The sequence below is a fragment of the Anastrepha obliqua genome, chromosome 6, assembly GCF_027943255.1.
Source record: "Anastrepha obliqua isolate idAnaObli1 chromosome 6, idAnaObli1_1.0, whole genome shotgun sequence".
NCBI classification, from domain to species: Eukaryota; Metazoa; Arthropoda; class Insecta; order Diptera; family Tephritidae; genus Anastrepha; species Anastrepha obliqua.
The window spans coordinates 73,769,387-73,792,897 of NC_072897.1; the positions used below are offsets into that span (position 1 = coordinate 73,769,387).

Sequence of the window (23,511 nt, forward strand, 5' to 3'; positions counted from 1 at the left end):
TGATTGTATTTCTAAGGTTTGAATTTCTTCTAAATTGTATGGACAAGAATCTATAAATTTAATTTTATTGCCGTTTATTTGTAAGAAGTCTTCCTCAAGGTTTATGATTGCTGAAAAAGCTTTCAATATATTCTGTCCTATTAAAGCATCGAAATTTTTACCATTAAAGTTGGTGTTGAGCTTCCAATATTTTTTGGTAGCTATATGTTGCGAAATAAAAACTAAGTTTTTTAATACGTTATAATTTTAATTTAATTGCGTGGCCGTGTTTACAAAAAGTTCAACTGCTTATGATAATTTGCGAATATTTGCACGTATATATATATGGGCATATGTAACTGTATTAGGCAAGCGAAAGGATAAGTAATGTTATGTATACATATCTTATGCTAAGTAAAAGCCTGCGTATACCTTGTATTTTTGTATGTTGTGCATATGTACATAACTGCATTAGACAAGCGAAAGGAGAAGTGATGTTATGTATACCTTTGTTGCCTAAGTAAATGCCTGCGTATACTTTGTATTTTTGTATGCCGTTAAGCGAAAAGGAATATTGTAAGGAATGTATAAAAACTGAAAAATAATATAACATGACATTTTAAGGTGACCAGCTAACATAACATTTTAAGGTGACCAGCTTATATAAATTATAAATATTGGCTATAGTTAAGAAGTTAGTTTGTAGGTTGTGTAGCGGGATTAGCTGCTGCTCCGAACATCCTCCCCCCCGTTGAAAGGTCAGGGCTTTCAACAGAAGCATTTACAGGAAGGACGCACAGCTTATTGATAGCTCTACGTGTAATGCCAGTAGGTGTACGCAAGACGGCTACTCGTGCAACATCGTCAGTTCCAGTGATGAGTTCGACTACCCGTGCCAAAGGCCATTTTAGTGGAGCCGTGTTTTCCTCTTTGATGCACACAATGTCGTTGACCTGGATGCTAGGCTGAGGCGTCCGCCATTTAACTCGCTGCTGTAGAATAGTTAGATATTCTTGACTCCAACGCTTCCAGAAAATTTGTTGAATGTAGGATACGCGTTGCCATTGATTGAGCCGGTTATAATTCAGCGACGTAAGATTGGGTTCAGGAAAAGCGGTTGGTGGGCCACCAATCAAAAAGTGACCTGGCGTAAGCACATCAAGATCTTCTGGATTCTCTGAAAGTGGAACAAGAGGACGCGAATTTATTATAGCTGTTATTTGACATACCAAAGTACGCAATTCGTCAAATCCAAGAATTGAGGACCCAACTGAACGATATAGATGCTGCTTGGCTGTTTTAACCGCTGCCTCCCATAGGCCCCCAAAATGCGGCGAACGAGGCGGTATGAAGCGCCAATCAAATCCATTGCTAATGCAGTAGTTATTAACTGCGCTACGATGATTTTCATTGAGGACTAAATTTCGTAAGTCGTTTAACTCGTTTCTAGCGCCCACAAAGTTTGTGGCGTTGTCTGACCAGATGCAGCTAGGTATGCCGCGCGTAGCGACGAAGCGTTTGAGAGCGCCTAAAAAGGCGTCAGTAGAAAGATCTTTTACTAGTTCTATCCAAATTGCCTTTGTTGAAAAGCAGATGAAGACACTCAGGTAACATTTTTGTGGAGATTTGTTGCGAATTTCAGACTTATAATAAAATGGGCCACAATAATCTACCCCAGTTATCATAAAAGCGCGTGTAGTCTGAATGCGCTCTTTAGGTAAGTCAGCCATGATATGCTCGAGAAGACGCGGTTTTGATCTACAACATATGATACACCTTCGTATGGCTCGCGCAGTAGTTTTCCTTCCTCCTATGGGCCAAAACTGCATGCGAAGAGAAGCAAGCAAAGACTGCGGACCTGCATGGTGGTACTTACGGTGATAATGTGTTATTATGGCGAATGTCAGTGGGTGATCCCTTGGAAGGATGCATGGATGACGTGCTTCAAAGCTGAGCGTTGAATGTCTTAGTCTGCCACCTACACGAATAAGGCCAAAATCATCTAAAAATGGTGACAGCGAAGCGATGGGGCTTGAGGCGTGAACACACTTATTGTTTTTCAAAGCCACATACTCGGACCACAACTGCGCCCTTTGAACGATGCGAATCAACAATTGAGTACCGCGATGAATATCCTCAAACGTGAGTTGCGAAGTTCTTGGTGAGATTCTGCTTGTTATAAACTTGTTTACATATCCAAAAATACGTTGCATCTTGCCAAACGAATTTATGTACTTAAAGGATAGTGATAAGTCGGTTCGATCATTTGACAAGAGCAACACCTTTTGTCGAAGTTCTATAATTTTAGTTTTAGGTGCGCAAAATTGGGGCCAATTGTTGTCAACTTCTCGCAAGAACGAAGGCCCGTGCATCCAAAGTGGAGATTGTGAAAGTGTCGTTGGTGAGGCTCCCTTCGACAAAATGTCAGCAGGGTTTAATTCTGTAGGAATGTAATGCCATTGCATACCCTCTGTAAGTTGCTGTATCGCGCTTACCCGGTTAGCAACAAACACATTAAATTTAGATGGCTCTTCACGCAGCCATGAAAGCACAATCGATGAATCCGACCAACAGTGAAAGCGGCCGGCGAAAAGTTTCATTTTGAATATCCCATTTACTAATTCCGCAAGCAAGGCAGCAGCGCAGAGTTCCAGTTTGGGTATCGTAAGTATCTTTAATGGAGCCACGCGAGCCTTGGAACACAGTAGATGCACTTGCGCGCGGTCATCCATTATCGAACGAATGTAGATACAGGCACCATACGCTTCGATACTTGCATCACAAAATGCATGAATTTCGACGGTGGCTCCAGGCTGCAGTACGTACCGAGGGAATGATAAATGCTGCACTTCGACGAACTCGTTACGAAATGTAGACCAAGCAGTGTTCAGTGAGTGCGGTAAGCTTTCATCCCACTCCAGCTTATCCCTCCACATGCGCTGTAAAAGAATTTTTCCTCTGGTCAAAGTGGGGCCAATGAGTCCAAGCGGATCATAACAACGAGCTAACGTAGATAACGCCGATCGCTTGGAATTCTTGCAAGATTCAGGTTGCGACTTAAACGAAAATAGCAGATTGTCATCAAACGGCTTCCAGATCAAGCCCAATGCCTTGGTGATGTCGCTGCCGTCATTAAACTTAAGCAAGTCTTGTTTATCAGTATCAGGAATATTACGAAGAACATCTGGACTATTGGAACACCATTTTCTTAGCTGGAAGTTACCTCGAGCGAGAATATTCGTTGTTTGTCGTTTGATTTCTTCTACTTCTTCCAAAGTATCGCCACCACTTATCAAGTCATCCACGTAAAAATCTCGAATGATGGTTTGCGAACCAAGTGGATAAACTGAGGATTCATCCGACGCAAGTTGGTGCATTGAACGAATCGCTAGGAATGCTGCAGATTTAGTTCCATATGTTACAGTGTCTAATTTATATATATTTAAGTCATCTTCAGGAGAATCACGCCACAATATACACTGGAGCATGCTATCCGGTGGGTAGATCCGGACACATCTATACATTTTGCAGATGTCTCCAGTGAGTGCAATCGGAAACGTACGAAAACGAATCAAAATATTGAAAAGTTTGGGCTGAATTGTTGGACCAGTCATGAGTAAATCATTAAGTGATAAACCCGAGGTTGTAGCTGCAGAACCGTCAAAAACAACTCTTAATTTTGTTGTAGTACTTTCGTCTTTAATGACGCAATGATGCGGCAGAAAATATTTGCACTCATGGATAGCAGAGTTTGGAACTAACGACATGTGATTGAGGTCACGATACTCTTTCATGAATGCACAATATTTTGCCTTGAGCTCAGGATTACGTACGAGTTTTCTTTCTAGGTTTTGAAATCGGCGTCGAGCTTGTGAGTACGACTCACCTAACGAATCTAAATTTAGCTTTGTTGGCAGGCGAACCGAATATGCGCCTGAGGCTAAACGAATGAAATTTTGCTTGAAATGCAACTCACAGTCAAGCTCCTCTTTAGAATTTTTGGAAATCGGTTCAACGACATGATCGATCTCCCAAAACTGCCGGACTAAATCATCCAGCCGATCATCAATATTGATATCTGTAGTTGAGCTGTGACTTGCTACGAATGTTGAAAGTTTGGGGGCCTGTTGCTTACCGCCAGACAGAACCCAACCAAGGCGAGTTTTTTGAAGTAATGGTATTTCAGGTGCTAATTGAATCTGTCCTACGCAAAGTAGCTCATAGAAAAGTCCTGCTCCGATGAGCAGATCAATACGCTGGGGCACGTTAAAACCAGGATCAGCTAGTTGAATGTTTGAGGGTATGTTCCAATTAGCGAAGTTTATTGAAGCGACTGGTTGACTATCGGTAATTGTTTTCACCACAACAGCAGTCATATTTGTACAAAAATCTGAAGTCCGCGACTTCAGAACTATATCAACGGAGCACCCATCAGTCGAAAAGCTTGCATCTCCAATGCCGGAGACTGCGACCAATGATTTCGTCCTAGTAAGTTGTAGCTGGTTAGCGAAACGAGTTGTAACGAAGTGAAGCTGCGAACCCGAATCTAGGAGGGCGCGGCAAGGTACGAAGGTTCCAGCACCATTTTTACTTAGAACAATTGCAGTGGCGAGGAGCACAACATCAGGAGAAGGAGTATGAGCATGGGACGTGACAGATAATGATGCAGTCCTAGCATTCGATTCAGAAGTAGTGCAAGGTGCTTGGCACTGAGCAGTTGGTGAAATGGATAACCGATCAAAATGTAACAGTGTATGATGCTTCGCTTGACAGCTGCGACATGGTCCCGATTTGCAGTCCCGAATCTGATGACCTTTCTTCAAACAATTAAGACATAGGTTGAGCCTTTTAGCTTCTTTCTGGCGTAGATTTGGCGACAAATTGACGTAGCGTTGACAACGGTAAATTACATGTTCGGGGGATTCGCAAAATACGCAACTACCTACTGAGCTATTCGAAGCAACAAAAGATTTTCTTGGATTTGTACTCACGCTTTTGAGGACTTTTACCGGAATGCTAGCTTGTGTCTGCAATGCATATTCGACGTTTTCGAGTGTACGACAGCGTTTTTCTAAGAATCCAGCTAGTTGGTTCCAAGAGGGTAGGTCGTTGCTTGTCGAATTCTCCTCCCATTTAGCTTGAGTCACCTTGTCTAACCTTTGCACTATCAACTGAATGAGGATGCTATCGGATATTTGTTCTTTTGAGCCGATAGATTGTAGAGCGCGCATATGCGCGATTGCCTTGTCTGTCAATGCCCGCAACGTGTGTACGGACGAATCCACCTTGTCCAACTCAAATATTCCCCTGATGTGTGCCTGAAAGATAAGACGTTTATTATCAAATCGTTTTTGTAAAAGTTCTAATGCAATTTTGTAGTTAATGTCGTTAATCTCGAGTGATCCCACGGTGTCCAGGGCAGCACCACTAAGGCAAGACCGCAAATGTTGAAGCTTGTCCACTTGTGTCAGTTCACTGTCTTTGTCGATTACAGATGTGAACATTGCGTAAAAATTTGTCCACTCAGTGTAAGCCCCACTAAATTTGGGCAACGTTAGCAGTGGCACACGCGAACGATTTGCGTTTACAATTATAGACTGTGTGTCCGCGGTGTTCATCCGAAAAGTTGAGCAATGTTGTGAAGTACTGCGCTTCCCGATCTCCCGTTGCAGAGTGGCTCTGAGATTGACTAGCGTGGTATCGAATTTGGCAGGTAGGTCACTGGTAATCGACTCGAAGTCCAGTTCCTCCAAACTTGTGTGGGTGACCGAAAAACTGGATTTCAGCTCCACCAATAATTCCAGTATTGCGTTGAGAGCATATTCATCCTTACTGTGCAGATTATCAGGATCCAAGTCGGTGGCTATACTTTCAAGGCGATTAAGTATAGCTTTCGATTTCATCTTCAGAAATGTCACTCGGCCCATAGGCGGACCCATAGTCGGCCCATTGGTTGGACCAACATCATACGTATCGTCTCTTGCTGGTGTACCAGTAGCCGGGCTGAATGGCATGGCGAACAAATAGGTTAACTATAACGCTGCGCGACACGTATAAAAAAAAAATAGGTGCGTTATACTCGACGACAATGTATACGGTAAAAATAAATGCACCGTATCTAACTGGCCGGAACAACTGTTTTAATAAATTTCGCCACCGGCAACGGGAAAATATGCAGCTTTAAATTATTTAATTTAAATTATTAAATTAACGCGAAAAAACACGGCGATCACGTCGGGGTCACCAAATGTTGAGCTTCCAATATTTTTTGGTAGCTATATGTTGCGAAATAAAAACTAAGTTTTTTAATACGTTATAATTTTAATTTAATTGCGTGGCCGTGTTTACAAAAAGTTCAACTGCTTATGATAATTTGCGAATATTTGCACGTATATATATATGGGCATATGTAACTGTATTAGGCAAGCGAAAGGATAAGTAATGTTATGTATACATATCTTATGCTAAGTAAAAGCCTGCGTATACCTTGTATTTTTGTATGTTGTGCATATGTACATAACTGCATTAGACAAGCGAAAGGAGAAGTGATGTTATGTATACCTTTGTTGCCTAAGTAAATGCCTGCGTATACTTTGTATTTTTGTATGCCGTTAAGCGAAAAGGAATATTGTAAGGAATGTATAAAAACTGAAAAATAATATAACATGACATTTTAAGGTGACCAGCTTATATAAATTATAAATATTGGCTATAGTTAAGAAGTTAGTTTGTAGGTTGTGTAGCGGGATTAGCTGCTGCTCCGAACAGTTGGTTAATTTCCAGCACATAAGATTGTCTTCTTTAAATTCCCTAGGAAGGGGTGTGATAATTTCCTCGTCAATACAAAATTTACCATTTATTGTATTAAAGAATATGGGTTTTTCTAGTTTTGTCCTTTCAAATGTTGGTAATAATTTTCCGTTAAGCAATGAGGTCGTTGATCCTGTATCAAGTAAACATTTAATGTTCGTGTTTCCTATACTTAATTCTACTATCGGTAAATGAATCTTTGGGCTTGACACTGAAAATTTACCTCTCCTGTATTATTATTCTCGATGTGGTCTACTTCCATTGGGGTAGGCCCATTATTATTATGTCCAAGAGTTCTGTTCGAGTATTGGGTTCGTCTTGATTGCTGAGAATTATTTGTGTTAAAGAAAGTTTGTCGAAATTGAGCAGGATTGTTATTTTGACGAACTTGAGAAGGACTATTATGTGAATTTTGGGGTGATTGGTGTGTAAAAGTTTGTTTCTGTTGGTATGTCTTGTTCTGTCCGTTTTCGTTATGGTTTCCCTGTTGTTGGAATCGCTGATGTGTATTATATGTGTATTTCTGAAACCTATTGTTATATTGTCTTAGTATCCCTGTTTCTTCCAAGACGTAGTAAGCTTCCCTAAGGGTGGATATATTCCTACTATAAATAATGCTAGCCAAATTTGGATGTATACCGTTCAAAAATGTTTTTAGTACAATTGATTCGTTTGTAGGAGTTGAAATCTCTATGGGTTTATTGATGTCAAATTCATACTTAGTATTTAATTTGTCTAATATATTTTTAAGATTTTTAAAATATTCGCTTACATTATTGTAGTTTTTTATATTAATCGCCTGATGGTAAAGGTTGTGATACCCTTCTTGATGCCAAAGTTTTTTATTAGCTCTTCCTTTATTCTTTCCCATGTTGATTCTGGTCCTAGGGCCCTTACCACTTGTAGAGCCGGTCCTTGGATCTTATTTCTAATGTACCTCTCGAATACAAACTGCTGTAGGATGGCATTCTCTTGGAATAATGGCAATATCAGCTCCACTTCTCTTATAAAAGATGATAGATCATAGTCTTTCGTACCATGGAATTCTTTGATCCGGGCAGCTTCCTTCATCAAGTCAGATCCAGATAGTACGGCTGGTGCTGGTGAGTTATTGGTGCTTTGTTGTGTGGACATTTTTGTAATGATTTGTTTTTTCTTTGTAAAAATATTGTCTTTAGACACTTCACAATGTAAGGTTTTTTTTTTTTTTTTTTTTTGTTTTTATTTTGTGGGTTTTAGCTCCCTTTTTCGTTATAGCTCTTTGGTGCTATATTGTCTTTAGACGTTGAAAAGGTTATTTAAATGAAGTCTGAAAAAATTATTTAAATGAAGTCTTTTGACTTTTAATGTCACTTTTCACTTTTTCGCAAGGATATTTTGTTCTTTTTTTTTTTTTTTTTTTTTTTGCCGGATTTAATAGTGTCCTTCAGGATAATCACTTATTTTTCCGATATTAGGTTCTTTTAGGTTCTTTCTTGCTTTCACCAGCGGCGAGGTTCATGGGGCCATCAAACACATGAAACCATCAAAAGCCATTGGCCCCGACGGACTAAACATGCAGATGTTGAAAAAGCTGGGTCCATTGGGAGTAGAATACCTCACAAAGGTCTTCAACCTGTCCATGGCCACTCTCATCATTCCTGATAAGTGGAAATTAGGGAGAGTGGTCCCACTATTGAAGCCTGGGAAACCCACCAACCAAGGGGAGTCTTATCGTCCGATAACTCTCCTTTCCCCAGTAGTGAAGATGCTTGAAGCCCTTCTACTCCCACTCCTCACTGAACACCTGACTCCAGCCCCACACCAGCATGGTTTCCGTAGAGTGCACAGCACCACCACTCACTCACCGTCATAAACACCCAGGTAAACCGTGGACTAAACCAAAACCGCCCCTGTGAGAGGACTGTCCTAGTAGCGTTGGACCTACAAAAGGCTTTCGATATAGTCAGCCACGCCACGCTACTAGATGACATTTTACAGTCGACACTCCCGCCAGGGCTGAAGAGGTGGACCGCGAACTACCTGAGTGGTCGTCACTCGTCGGTAATATTTCGAGACCAAACCTCAAAACAGAGAAAAATAATATTACGTTTCCACCAAAAGCAAACACCGTGTTTGCAGGAGTTGTGTTTGGGAGAACTGTCAACTGTTTCCACCGGAAGTTTGGGAGAAATTGTGTTTGAACTGTCTTTGTTGACATTGTGAAATAAAAATTATAAAAATTGATAGAATTATAAAATGGTGCATAAAATTCAATTTGTTATGTTGATGTTATCATTTTATTTTAAAATAATTGATAGTGAGTTGGTCACATATTATTTAAAAAAAGGTTAAGGGAAAATAAAATAATTTTAATTTAATTTAATTTAATGCGTTTGCAAAGTGTATGGTCTTTGGTATGGTAAACAGGTTTATGATAAATTATTTGTGTATAATGTACATTTATATTTTAGGAACATTCCAGTACTTTTGGGGAAGTAGACTGCCAGAGTAATGGGGACAAGTTTTTCAAAGATAATTTCCGAATGGAAAGATCCTGCTTTGAAAAACTGTGCAGCAAACTTGAAAAAATAGCCAAAAGAAAAACGAACTATCGAAACCCGATTTCACTAAAAAAGCGCGTGGCAATTGCTCTGTATGCACTAGGATCTTCTAGTGAATATAGATCAATTGGACATTTGTTTGGAGTAGGCAAAGCAACTGTTTGCAAAATACTCATCGAGTTTTGCAATGAAGTTGGGACATCTTTGGCCCCAATATATTTGAAAAATTTTCCACTGACAAGGGCGCAAATTGAGAATAGAGTCGCAGATTTTAATGCAATGGGCTATCCACAATGTATTGGAGCAATAGGTAGGTTTATAAGTAATGCGATAAAAATAACGTTTAATCAAAAGCATCTTTATTATACAGATGGATGCCATATTGAAATTCATCCAAGAAAGGAAAAAGCCATTGATTACTACAACTACAAAGGGTGGTATTCCGTAGTACTATTGGCTTTGGTAGACGCAAAATATAGATTTGTTTATATACATTGCGGCAGTCCTGGAAGATGCAACGACTCCGCAATTTTTGAAAAATCATCGCTAAAGCGCGAGTTGCAAAGTTGTGCACTTCTTGACGAATTGAGCTTGCAGTATGGATCCACAAAAATACCAGTCCATATTATAGGGGACTCTGCTTTTCGTCTCTCTCAGCATTTAATAAAGCCATATCCGCATAGTGTGACCAACACACCCGAACAAAAAAAATTCAACTATAGATTGTCTAAGTGCCGGCGTGTTGTGGAATATGCTTTTGGCCATTTAAAAGCCCGGTAAATACAACTTAGAGATTCTAATATTTTTAAAAATTGGTAATACAGGTTCTATTTTAGATTTAGGAGAATTGGAAAAGGCGGTGATAACCACATCAAAAATGTAAACACAGTTATTTCATGTGCATGTGTTTTACATAATTTTTTGATTGCTGAGAAGGATTTAATTTTGGAAAATTGGCTAGTGGAAATGCATCGCGATTCCATGCGCAATATTCAATACGGCACCAATGCAGTCGACCGATCTGAAGGAGAATCGATAAGAAATGCGTTAAAGGAATATTTCAGTGAGTAATATAACTTTTTTCATCTAGATTCTCCCGTATGTTTTATTAAATTAACCATAATTTATTGGTTAAAAAGGTTATTTGGTTTAAACAATTTTATCTTCAAACCAAATATTTATTTAAATATTTCGACCTACAAAAGCCACAAAGAGTCTAATTGGTTTGAATCTGAAAAACAACTTTTCACCAGAACAATAAAATTTCTAATACATAATTTTATAAAATAATATTTTATTCATTTTTGAAAAAAGATAGTAGTAGGCACTTAGTGCAACTTTAAAAGGCACAATTCATTAAAACTTAAATATCATTTCACATATTAATTTTTAAGCACTTTCACAAGCAATATTTCAAAGGATTTATAAGTTTTAGTTAATTAATTTCTCTCCAAGAAACTAACCACACTTTCTGTCAATAATTCAATAGCAGCAACCTTTTTTTTCTCGATATCAATTAACTCAGCAGTTAATTTATTGTTTTCCGTCATAGCAGATTTAATAGTTTCGTTTAATTCACTTACTTTCGCATTTTTTGTTTTTGCTGCTGGTGCGGAAGCTTCGTTCAGTGCTGGAGACGATGGTGGCGAAAATGAAAATGAAGCAGACGGAGCAGCTGAAAGTGAGGAGCATGAAGGTGAATCCGACGATATTGGCGAAAGTGATGGAGCTGGTGAAGCAACCGAATCAGGCATGCCTACATATATAAATAGAAATTAACATTATAAAATTAGATGTAAATACAAATAAAATTACATATATAAATAAAAAAATACCTGTTATACTATCCACAAAGACCGCATCAACATTATTTATTCTATCGCTTCCTATTATCTGGTGAACCCTCTGGTAGTGCTTCCAAAAAACAGGAGAACATCCCGTCCCTTGCTCTGCTTTGCATTTTGAGGCCTTAACAAAATTACTTTAATGAAATAATATATTATATGCCTTACCTATATTTCATTGTGAAATTGTGTATTTTGTATTTATGTCAATTGGACGGACCTCATGTCCAAGAACTCCCAGCGACTGAGCCATCTCCGCATATATATGTGAGTTCTTTCGTGGACCTCGCAATTCAGCTGCCTTCTCACCCCATATATCCAGAAATGCTTCGTCCGCAGAAGGAAGCCAAATAGTTTTTGATTTTTTATGGATTTCCATTAAAATCAATAACTTTAATTTTATTTTTTGCGCGCACAAACGCTTACCACACGAAAAATATTAAACGTCAATCAAATGTCATATTGACAAATTGCAATCATTGTTGCCATGTTTCGATAAGAATCTAATAATAAATGAGGAAAATGAACAACATTGCCAGCACTTAATAATTAAATTAGATGCAAACCCAACAAAACACACTTTGAAAAATGGGTTTAGGTATACAGTTGTGTTTTAATTTTGTATGGGATTTGACAGGTGTTTTGTTTGGTGTTTGCGCTAAGAACACGATAGCGGCAGAGAACCCAAACTCCGGCTGCGGTGGAAACGTAATATAAAGCAAGGAGTACCGCAAGGTGGTGTCCTTTCACCCTTGCTTTTTAATTTCTATATTTCGAAACTCCCCCAGCCACCAGAGGGAGTCTCACTGGTCTCACATGCCGACGACTGCACGATAATGGCGTCGGGCAATGACATTGATGGCCTATGCTCTAAAGTAAACGACTACCTCGCCCACCTTTCTCGCTTCTTCACTGCGAGAAACTTAAAACTTTCTCCCACTAAATCCACGGCGACCCTTTTTACCCCCTGGACAAAGGAGGTCAAGCTGCCACTTCAGGTGCACGTCGATGATACCCCAATACCGACGGTTAACAACCCCAGAAATTTGGGAGTCACCTTTGACAGCTTGCTCTCCTTTTCATCGCACACAACCGCTATTGCAACGAGAGTACAGAATCGCAAGAAGGTCCTCAAGTCGCTCGCCGGCAGCACTTGGGGCAAAGACAAAGAAATGTTGCTGTCGACTTTCAAAGCAATAAGCCGACCGGTTCTTAACTATGCCGCGCCTGTCTGGTCGCCTGGAACCAGTGATACGCAGTGGACGAAGCTCCAGACCTGCCAAAATACTGCCATCAGAACCGCGACAGGATGTCTCCTAATGTCCCCTATTCAACACTTGCATGACGAGGCGCACATGCTCCCTGTTAAGGAGCACAACAAAATGCTCGGCAAGCAGTTTCTGCTTGGGTGTCACCGTAGGCCTCACCCATGCAGACACCTGTTCGAGCCTGAGCCACCTCCCAGGCACATCAGGAAACACTTCCTCAACTACGTGGACGAGATCCAGGACAAAACGGACAGACCACTCCAGGATCAGGCAATGTACAGACAGTCCATTAACGACATTCATCGGGAGACCCTTACCATCTTCTTAAGCTCCCGACCTCCGAATGCCGTTATCGGAGTCCAACCACCACCTATCGCAGACGAAGAGCTCCAGCTTCCCCGAGAGTCCCGCGTAGTCTTGGCACAATTACGTTCTGGATACTGTAGCAGGTTAAACTCCTACCTATCCAGAATCGACCCCGACATACTAAACATATGTCCAGCATGTGAAGGCACCCCGCACGACACTAACTACCTCTTCACATGCCCCATCAAACCCACTCATCTAACACCTCTCTCCCTCTGGATCCAACCCGTCGAAACAGCCAGTCTCCTGGGCCTACCGTTAGATGAGCTAGACGAAGACGACCGGTAATTACACTACACTGACAGGGCGAAGATACTGCTACAACAACAACAACAACATAAATATTCAGAGAGCGGCAAATCGGAGAAAAGATGACATTAGTGAGAAAATTAAAAATAATTCAGACTTTACTGAATATAAATGTACTTGGCATCGAACTTGTATGGCAAGTTACATTAGCGAATAGAAGATAACCCGTCGAGAATTGGCACTACAAAAGCAGCAGAATGTTTCTATTTCTACGTGCTCTGCAGAAGCTAGTGTATCAGGTACTCAAGGCACTCGAAGGTCATCAAGAACAAATTTAAAATTTAATAAAGATCTAAAATGTTTAACCTGTGGTAAACGAACAAGAAATAAAAACAAAACACTTTATTTGTGCTCCGAAATGTCAGCAGCGGAACAAATCTTAAATACTGACCGAAAAAGACAAGATGATGTTTTTACACAAATTGACACTTGCGAACATCCAGCCAGGTATCATAAACACTGTTATAGTGATTATCTACGACTACAAAGAAACTCAGCAACTCCAGCAGGTAGACCTCCAAATAAAATACCACATGACTTTCTTATAGAGGCATTTTAGAAGCTGATTAATGAAATAAAACATAAATTAATAACTCACTCTTTGAAGTGTCATCATTAGCTAAGCGACTAGCTGAACTCACTGACATTGAAGATGCAGTTGTAGAAAATCGTGATATTAAATCACTACTAATAGATAAGTATGGTGAAAACGTTTTATTTTCATATCTAAATGATCGATAGAAATCATCATTAGTGCTTATGGGCAACACACCACTGGATGAAGTCATTGAACATATTCGTACCATAACTTCAACAAACTCCATTGTTCAAGTGGCAAAACAACTTCGTAAACAAATATTAAGTACTGAAGTAATACCAGATGGGGTTTTACGTAATGCAATTTTAATTGAACAATTTTTAAAGAAAAATCATTTACCGAATAATTGGCAAATTTTTATGCAAGCTTTGTTCAGTGCTAAAAATAAAAAATTAAGTGAAAATTACAATCGACGAGCGCTATCAGTGTTTCATGATATATACTTCACGATTACTAAGAAACCGACTCCAAAGCATATTATTTTAGCTCAATCTATTCATCATTTGACTCGATTAATCAATATGATGAATAAATTTGGTCATTGCATTAATTACAAAGCATTAAAAAACATCGATAAAGAAGTACTAACGTCAATTGTGTGTGAAGATATAGACAGAAAATTACTTATTCCTAAAAATATAGTTCGAGATTCGTCGTTATTTCTTCATGGAGCTATAGATAATAATGATTTCAATGAAGAAACATTAAGCGGAAAAGACTCGACTCATGTTAGAAAACGGTGAGGCTATGTTAAGAACGTATGAAAATGAACGATTTGTTCAGAAAAATAAAAAATATCCGATCCTATTAAAAAAACGAAATTTGATAACTTTGTAACTGCTTCTGAGAAAGTAAGTTATGTTGGCTAATCAACGAGGATTTGACACAAAAATTTTAGCATCTTACGAAATTGTGGAGTACTGCAAATACCTTTTTGACGCAGAAGGATTTTGCAGAAAATCTCCAAAATCGAAACTTGCTCATGAAATTTGAAAATAATTATCAATGTGGTACAAATACGCGGCAGGACGTTTCAAATTTATCATACAAAGTCCAAAAATTTATATTGTTGATGGTATGGCACTTGTTCATCGAGTCCAATTAAAAAAATTCAACACCTTTGGTGATTTTGCTGAGGCATTCTACAATAAAATCCATACTCTCTTCTTGCAACCAAATGTAAAACGAGTCGATATTGTATTTGACAGATATGATAACATTTCGATAAAATATTTGGAATCAACTTTACGGAGTAAAGGTCAAAATATTAAGAATTTTATAATTTCAAACGATCACACTGAAATTCCAACTAATTGTAATAATTTCTTTTCAAGCACTGAAAATAAGTTACAGCTTGTTCGATTTCTCTGTAATGTAGCTCCTAAATCAACCAAATGTAAAACGAGTCGATATTGTATTTGACAGATATGATAACATTTCGATAAAATATTTGGAATCAACTTTACGGAGTAAAGGTCAAAATATTAAAAAATTTATAATTTCAAACGATCACACTGAAATTCCAACTAATTGTAATAATTTCTTTTCAAGCACTGAAAATAAGTTACAGCTTGTTCGATTTCTCTGTAATGTAGCTCCTAAATATGCACGAGTAATAGAAGATTGCGAATTATATGTTTGCGGAGGATTCGATGAGCCAACAAAATGTTTTATATTACAAAACTCTTTATTTTTTGAAGTACCTGATTTTAATTCGAATCATTTAGAAGCTGATTCAAGGATGTTTTGTCACATATTTCACACAGTAAAAAAACATTCTGCTCATATCATAATTCTTAGTGCTGATACAGATGTTTTTATTCTTGGAATTTAGTTTTGGAATAATCTAGCACGTCTAGGTTGTTTAGGTCTATGGTTTGAAGGTTTTTATAAAAAAAACATACATTTCAGGGTGTCATTTAGCTGCTCAATCCCTTGCCAGCATTACACTCTCTAAGTGGTTGCGATTCGACTAGTAGATTGGGCTAAAAAAAATAGTGTAAAAGCTGCATCGTTGGATATTGTGCAAAATAGTCTAAGGCATCTAGGGAATCCATACCTAACAGTCGAACAGTTAACGGAATTAGAAACCCTTTGCACCTATCTTTTCTCAAAAAAAAACATTAACTGCTGATGAACTTCGCTATAAATGAATTTGTGAAAATATCGGCTTCGGCTTAAATTTATTAATTTATAATTTGCACATCAGATGCTCTACATTTAGATTTGTTAAGAGCTTCAGCATATATATGGATAAATTCTGACCAAACAGTACTACAGCCTATTGATTACACCTTATTAGGCTATGAAAAAAAGAAGCGACCATTACCGGAATTGTTAATTCAACCCTGAAAATGTACATCTAATTATCAAACAAAGGCTTGTTCTTGCAAAAAGTTACAACTAAATTGTATTTCGTTGTGCAAATGTATTAATAATAACTGCCAAAATAAAAAAGATTAATTATTTGTATTTTTTTGTATGACTTATGTTAAAATGTTCTTTTTCCTATTAAATCATTTTTTATCAAAAATATGTGTTTTATTTTTTACTTTTTTTTTATTGACTAACTAAAATTATCTTTAATCATAAGAAATAATTGAATTTTATCACTAAAACAATCATTGAAATGGTCTCAAAGCACTTGTTCAGTCCATTTACTTGAATACTAAGAGGGTGGGGTAAAAAAAAAATGGACCATAAAATCTCCCGGCAACATCCAGAATCATAATCTGCAAGCTTTTCTGAGTTCAAACTATTTATAGAATGCGGTCCTCACATTTTGCACACTCAACTCCATACAGCCCCCGCTCTATGATACCGCATCGAATACTTTCAGATCCAGAGCGTTTGTACCCATTCGGACGGCATAACCCAGCCAACGAAGCCACTGGATCTTTATTCGCTGCACTAGGTCTATGTCATCGTAAAGCTCATACAGCTCATTGTTCCATCGTCTACGATATTCGTCGTCGCTAACGCGCAAAGAAATATCTTGAGGAGGGACAATACATTTGTCGCAATAACAAGTTGCTCCGAAACTCTGCGAGTTGAATACATGCGTTACTGACGTAAGTTTACGAGCCTTTGATTGTTTAGTGAGACTTGGGAACTTCATCAAGATCGGTGTATCTCCTGTCTTTTATTGAGCGGAACAGCGAAGGTGACATTGTCTGCGATTTACATTTTGGCGCGTTCAATCAACATAACCTCAAATTATTAGCTCTATACATAAAATAACAACAAATAGAATTTAGGTACTAGCGTATTACCACCTAGTAGTAGTTACTAAATAATAATTATTTTATAATTGTTAATACTTGCAAGTTGGCAAAATGCATCGAACTTCTACTTCAAGTAATGCGGCTGAGAGAAGAGTTACCGAATTATCTCCGGATCTTTCACTGCGAGATGTAATGACAGCCATACGTGGAATTGAAACTAGCCTTAATAAGCAATTAGAGCGATTAGCTTCTAAACAAGACATACGAGATTTAAAAGAGTCAATGGGGTTGGAAATTGAAAAGCTAAAGGCTGAAAACGAATCCCTTAAACTAGAAGTACAAAAATTAAAAAAAGACAGGGAATTGGAACAAAAAGAAATACTACGCCTTGTTGACCAAAGTAAGCGAAATAGGTTATTTTTTAAAGGAGTTACAAAAGATGAAAAACCAACACTAGCTGTTCAAAAATTATGCGAAGATAAGCTTAGTCTGCATCACACTAAAATAATAGAGGCACGTTCATTATACAATAAAGATAATAAGTGCAATATAATAGCAGAGTTTGAAACTGTGGAAATGGCAGGAGATATCCTTAAAAACGCTAGAATGTTGCGAGATTCGGATATATATAATATAAGGACCTTAACTCTGAAAGGCAACAAAATAGAAAAGTGCTATTGCAGTTAAAACAAAAGCTCTTGACCTTAAGTAGAACACATAAGATATTCGTAAGGAATGATAGCATGAATATTGACGGCAAATGGATGTCATACAATAATAATAAATTACTTATGTGTGAGGGACAGCCGGCAGAGAAAATTCTTATTCACTACTTTGGTATAAACATGTCAAAAATTGATATTATCTATCACTCTTTGTTAGAGAAAATAAATTCAAAAAACTAAAGAATTGTACTAAAGTAACCGCAAAATTAAATGTAATAACCAGCAGTGATGAACTTTTAGAAAATCGTAATCAATTAACTAATATTAAAATTGTGTCGTATAACATTAACGGCTTAGCAAACAAAACGTTATATAAAGATTTTTTTGATTACATTTGTTCGTTTGATGTTTTTATCTTGTTAGAAACGCATGTTGAAACGGAAAATTTTGAAAAATATTTTAAAATCTTCAAGGGGTTTACTCTGTTTTGGAGATCAGCAGTACGACGTAGTCATTATGGATGGGCAAGTGGTGGACTCCTTTATGGCATTAAAAAAGACCTAGAAAATGTTGATGTCAGATATTCGTTTAAGTGTTTAGACTGTTTAGACGTAGTCGAATTTTGTGTGGCTGAAAAAACTGTAAACTTAATTCCATTATATTTGAAGGGTAATAACTGGATACATGATTTTGAAATTGAAAAAGAAAGTTTTGTTCAAAATGATTTTGTAAATGGTGTTGTAATCGCTGACCTTAATGTACGAATTGGAGACTTACAAGTAAATATGGACGAAATCTTACTAAATGATATTGTAGGAGGAAAAGCAGATAGGAATTCAAGAGACAAAAAAATCAATAGAGGTGGAAGGCAGTTCATAGAGTTCTGTATAAATAATGGTCTAATAGTGTTGAATGGCATGTTAAGTAGTGATGTTGAGGGAAAATTTACTTATGTTAGTAATATAGGTGAATCTGTAAATGATATATGTGCAATATCTCGGGACATATTGAAACGTGCGTCTGATTTTATAATGGACAATAAAACATGGTCTGATCACATGCCTATTATTTTAAAAATGCAATTGCCTGCAAGAAAATCTGCTTCAATATGCAAAACGAACTTGTTACCAAAAATTGTTTGGGATGAATTACGAGCAGAATTGTATAACAAGAAACTTATTAGCAACCGAACAGAAAAAGAAATATGTAAAAAAGAGCTAGATCTTGAAGATTTAACTGAAATAATTAGAATATCAACTTCACAGAGGCGAAATAAAGAAAGATTAAGAAAAAAATCGGAATGGTTTACCTGGAAATGTCAGTCAGGTAGAAAGATGTCATTAAAACAACTGAGAATTTATAACAAAACTTTGAGTGGAAGTGATAAAAAGAAATATATTCAGGCAAATTGAAAATACAAGAAACTGTGTGAAGAGAGCAAGAAGAATTACTATGACAATCTTGAACTCAGAATAAATGAGGTTAATAACAGTAAGGATTGGTGGAAGATGGTCAACGTCCTTCGGTGTTCAGTTACAGAATCTTGTCTAGAGGTATCGCCAGCAATATTCATGCACTATTTTCAAACATTATTAAATCCAACTCGCTGTGCACCATGTATACAATATGTGGCAAATTTAGTAAGGGATGATTGTCTAGACAGACCAATCTCAATAGATGAAATCAGATTGATGTTACAAAAAACGAAATGTGGAAAAGCTCCAGGCTCAGACAAGGTTCCATATGAGTTTTTTAAAAATGCCGATGACCGGTTTCTTGTTGAAATGGCAAACGTTTTTAATAGGCTATATAATATGGGCCAAGTATCTGAATGTTTCGAAACAAGTCTGATATATCCGCTCTTTAAAAAAGGCGATAGGAAATCTCCCTCCAATTATAGAAGTATCTCATTCATGAATTGTGTTGCAAAGATAATGATGGGCATTTTAAATGGGCGACTCACAAGCTGGGTAGAAAATAAAAATATTATAACAGAATTTCAAGCAGGTTTCAGAAAGCGACACTCAACTGTAGATAACATATATAACCTAACAACAATAGTCCATATTAAGTTTAGGGAGAAGAAAAAAGTGAACGCGTTTTTTGTGGACTTTAAAGCCGCTTTTGATACTGTCCCTAGACAACTATTGCTGTACAAGCTTAATGAAATAGGAATCTCCACCAAAATGGCAAACTTTATTGAAAGTTATTATAGAAATACATGTTCGACAGTAAAAGTAGGAGATGAAATGAGTGAAAAAGTAAAGCAAGGGTGCCTGCTTTCACCTTTGCTCTTTGCTCTTTACTTGAATGCTTGGAGGGGGGACTCTTTATAGATGAGTTAAATATCCGTTTGCTATTATATGCTGACGATATCGTCATATTGGCAGATGAGGTTAGTGCTCTTCAAAAAATGATAAGCAACTTAGAAAAATACTGCGATAAGTGGAATATGCAAGTAAACTTATCTAAGTCAGCTATAATGATTTTTCGGAGAGGCGGTAGAATAGCAGAAAAAGAAAAGTGGTTTTTTCACGGCGAAGTTATACCAATAACGAAAGAATATAATTACTTGGGCGTAAAGCTAACATCAAAACTCAGTTTCAAGCAACATACACATAGTAGAAAAAGTCTGCGTTCACGTATGCAAATATTTTTTGCATTAGAAAAAGTTCAAAACAATAAATATTTCAGAAATTTTTTTTAATGAGTTTTATTTAGTTCACTTAAACGTAACTATCACACATATTTCGCTACCAATAACAAAATCAAATTTAAAATGAGATCACATAAAATTAAAAAGGACATTCAAACTACACGGAAAAAGTTTGCGTTCACTTCAATAATAATAAAATAAAAGGTTTAGGATCATAGAAATGTTTTAAAATTAATAGCTAGTTGGGTATCCACGCCTTTTTATGACTTCTAAAAGGCGTCTTTTTATTGATCCAACTAGTTTGGCTGTTATTTCTGGACTTATGGCTTCCCATTCCTCTTTAAGCGCGTTCTTAAGCATTTCCTTGCTAGTTATTGTTCGCTCTCGTATTTTTTTTTCTAGAACGTCCCATAAGTGCTCAATGGGGTTAAGGTCAGGTGATTGTGGGGTGTGTGAAGTTGTTTTGGAACATTATACAACAACCACAACCTAACAATCTTTGCTGTGCGTTTCGGGTCGTTGTCCTGTTGGAAAACAAATCTTTCACCGAGTCCCAGTTTGATAGCACTTTCTCTCAAATTCGTTTTTAAAATATCGAGATAATCATGTCTGTTCATTATCGACTCAATAAACTGTATATTTCCAACGGCCGAACTAGCCATACACCCCCATATCATGGCACCTCCTCCCCCATGCTTTACCGTAGGTACCAGATTTTGCTTTCCAAGTGCCGTTCCGTTTTTCCTCCAAATAATTTTACGACCTTTTATCCCGAAAATGCAAAACTTGCTCTCATCTGAAAAAATCACACTATTCCAAAACTCAGGTGGCTTGTTTACGTATTCCTTGGCGAAAGCCATCCGCTTAAGTCGATTTACTCGCGATATGAAGGGTTTTTTTCGGGCCACTCTGCCGTGAAATCCGATTCTTTTTAGAATTTTTCTTACTGTATCTGGATGTACTTTCTTTCGGTATTTTACTTCTATGTCTTTTGAAATTTGGCTTGCTGTTAGTCGTGGATTAGACTTCACAAGAATAGTTATGTTGCGTTCTTCTCTTTCCGTCAGTTTTTTTGGGCGCCCAGAACGAGGCTTAGACTCCAAACAATTCGTTTGCTTGAAGTTGGTTATCACTCTTTGGACCGAGGAGTATTGCCTCCCAACAATTTTAGCGATTTCCCTATAGCTCTTACTATTTTGCCACAAACTTACAATGATTTTCCTTTCACCAATATCTATTTCTTTTCGCCTTTGGTTCATAGTAACAAAAAATGTATTTCTAATATCAATTTTTCCCTCTTTAGATTTGTTCTTAACCGCGTCAACTACATGAATGATTTAAGATTAAATTTAACGTAATTCCAATGCAAATAATCGTCACTATTCGAAATGAACGCACACTTTTTCTGCTCAGTCTATTTAAGTAACTGTACTACAATCCCGTTATCTGAACACGACGCAGCTCAAACTCCAAAAAATTTTGTTCATACCCTCTACGAATAATTTTCTTTGAAATAAGTGAAAAGAAATAACTGAGAGTTTTAAGATAAACACGTTAAATTGTTTTAATACTTTATAACAGTGGGTGAACGCAGACTTTTTCTACCATGTGTATAGAAAATAGAAATGTTCTAGCAAAAAATAGCATAAATGCAACTTGGTGCACATTTCTTAGTAAAAATAAAATTAAGTTGTCGGCAAAATAGAAACTGTTTTTAGCGGTGACTAGAGCAATCCAGAGTTATGCTGCTCAGGTATGGGGAAACTCGTTGTTTGAAGAAGTAGACAAAATTCAACTTTATTTTTTAAAAAGGGTACTTCATCTCCCGAGTAATACGCCATCTTATTGCATTCTCTTGGAGACAAATGTTCCAAGTTTTCATTTGTATACACTGCAGCTTCACTTAAAATATATATTCAAAACGTTATTTGAATATGATGATAATAGATTGCCTCATATACTATCAAAAAAGATTTTAGAAAAACAGATATTTTGGGTTGAAGAAATTAGTAATCTAGCACAAAAGTTAAATATAACATGTAACTGGGGCACTTTAAATAAAAGAGAGTGGAATAGAAATATAATTTCAGTAATAGAAAATCTTCATGATTCGAATATTCGAACTTTATGGGAAAGGGCACACCAAAGCACCCGATTATATAAGGAATTAGACCATAACAACGCCAGAAGCTTTTTAAACGATAATACTGGAATCTATAAAATTATGTGGATTATGAAAGCCAGATGTGATTTAATATACTTGGGAAACCAAAGGGATTTAAATTGCACTTTAGGTAACTTAAATGAATTAGAAGACATCACACATTTCTTAGGAAAATGCCCGTTACTTAAAAGAATTCGTCAAAGATTTTTTGGAAAATATAGTTAGACATAGACATTTTAAATGGTGTTGGCCCTTCTGGATATAATAACTTATTTAAGTTCATCACTGGTGCTATAGAATATAGAAAATTAATTTTAAGCGAATTCAATACATAGTACCATAGTAACATATGTAAAATGTAAGATTTTGTTCTTTTTTTTTCCTTTTTTCTTCCGACAAACGACCTAGTGTCACTGTCGTACGTTCTAATGTTAATGATTAAAAATGAAATGTAATGTTTCTTTTAAGAAAGTCGAACAATAAATAATAATAATAATAATAATAATAAATATCTTAAGTGTTGTACCAAAAAATTAATGTCAAACGTAAGAATCGGCCAATTTTTTATAGAGAATACATGTGTGGAGGAAAACAATAAACTGCGAGCAAAAACAAAACGTTAACCTATTAACCCTCCGTCGGGCGCCCGGGTCTGGCCAGACTTTTTCGCCTTTGGGTGAATTTAAAATATTTCTATTACAGCTAACGAAATGAGTTTCTACTTATATGTATATATATAATTATATATTATATAATTGGCGCGTACACCCTTTTTGGGTATTTGGCCGAGCTCTTTCTCCTATTTGTGGTGTGCGTCTTGATGTTGTTCCACAAATGGACCACAATGGGGCCTACAGTTTCAAACCGACTCCGAACGGCAGATATTTTTATGAGGAGCTTTTTCATGGCAGAATACACTCGGAGGTTTGCCATTGCCTGCCGAAGAGCGACCGCTATTAGAAACATGTTTTTCTTAATTTGGTGTTTCACCGAGATTCTCTCTGTGAATTCCGAATTGTAGTCACGCACCAAACCATTCGGCTACGGCGGCCGCTTCTAGTTAGCTTCCCAAAATTTAATTTTCT

The 23,511-nt window shown here is 37.1% G+C and overlaps 3 protein-coding genes across 3 annotated transcripts; all 3 read right to left on the reverse strand.

Moving 5' to 3' along the window:
• Nucleotides 1-201: 201 nt before the first annotated feature.
• Nucleotides 202-2,194, reverse strand: LOC129249953 (uncharacterized). Its single transcript, XM_054889616.1, has 2 exons — nt 518-2,194; nt 202-411 (listed from the first exon to the last, which is right to left on the reverse strand). Exon 1 carries the CDS (start codon nt 2,190-2,192, stop codon nt 675-677), a length of 1,518 nt encoding a protein of 505 aa, XP_054745591.1. The 5' UTR covers nt 2,193-2,194; the 3' UTR covers nt 202-411; nt 518-674.
• Nucleotides 2,195-2,413: 219 nt separating this feature from the next.
• Nucleotides 2,414-7,923, reverse strand: LOC129250725 (uncharacterized). The gene is made up of 3 exons (XM_054890323.1): nt 7,727-7,923; nt 2,475-5,982; nt 2,414-2,419 (listed from the first exon to the last, which is right to left on the reverse strand). Exons 1-3 carry the CDS (start codon nt 7,921-7,923, stop codon nt 2,414-2,416), a joined length of 3,711 nt encoding a protein of 1,236 aa, XP_054746298.1.
• A 2,805-nt stretch (nt 7,924-10,728) lies between these two features.
• Nucleotides 10,729-13,932, reverse strand: LOC129250844 (uncharacterized). The gene is made up of 2 exons (XM_054890441.1): nt 13,718-13,932; nt 10,729-11,088 (listed from the first exon to the last, which is right to left on the reverse strand). Exons 1-2 carry the CDS (start codon nt 13,923-13,925, stop codon nt 10,772-10,774), a joined length of 525 nt encoding a protein of 174 aa, XP_054746416.1. The 5' UTR covers nt 13,926-13,932; the 3' UTR covers nt 10,729-10,771.
• Between the last annotated feature and the right edge of the window lie 9,579 nt (nt 13,933-23,511).

Coding starts and splice junctions, on each gene's coding strand:
- LOC129249953 (XM_054889616.1), bottom strand. CDS start 2,192: ATGCAACGTATTTTTGGATATGTAAACAAGTTTATAACAAGCAGAATC.
- LOC129250725 (XM_054890323.1), bottom strand. CDS start 7,923: ATGTCCACACAACAAAGCACCAATAACTCACCAGCACCAGCCGTACTA. Junction 5,983..7,726: donor CAGCAGTTTGTATTCGAGAG/GTACATTAGAAA, acceptor CATGCCATTCAG/CCCGGCTACTGGTACACCAG.
- LOC129250844 (XM_054890441.1), bottom strand. CDS start 13,925: ATGGTACGAATATGTTCAATGACTTCATCCAGTGGTGTGTTGCCCATA. Junction 11,089..13,717: donor TAATGATGACACTTCAAAGA/GTGAGTTATTAA, acceptor TTATATATGTAG/GCATGCCTGATTCGGTTGCT.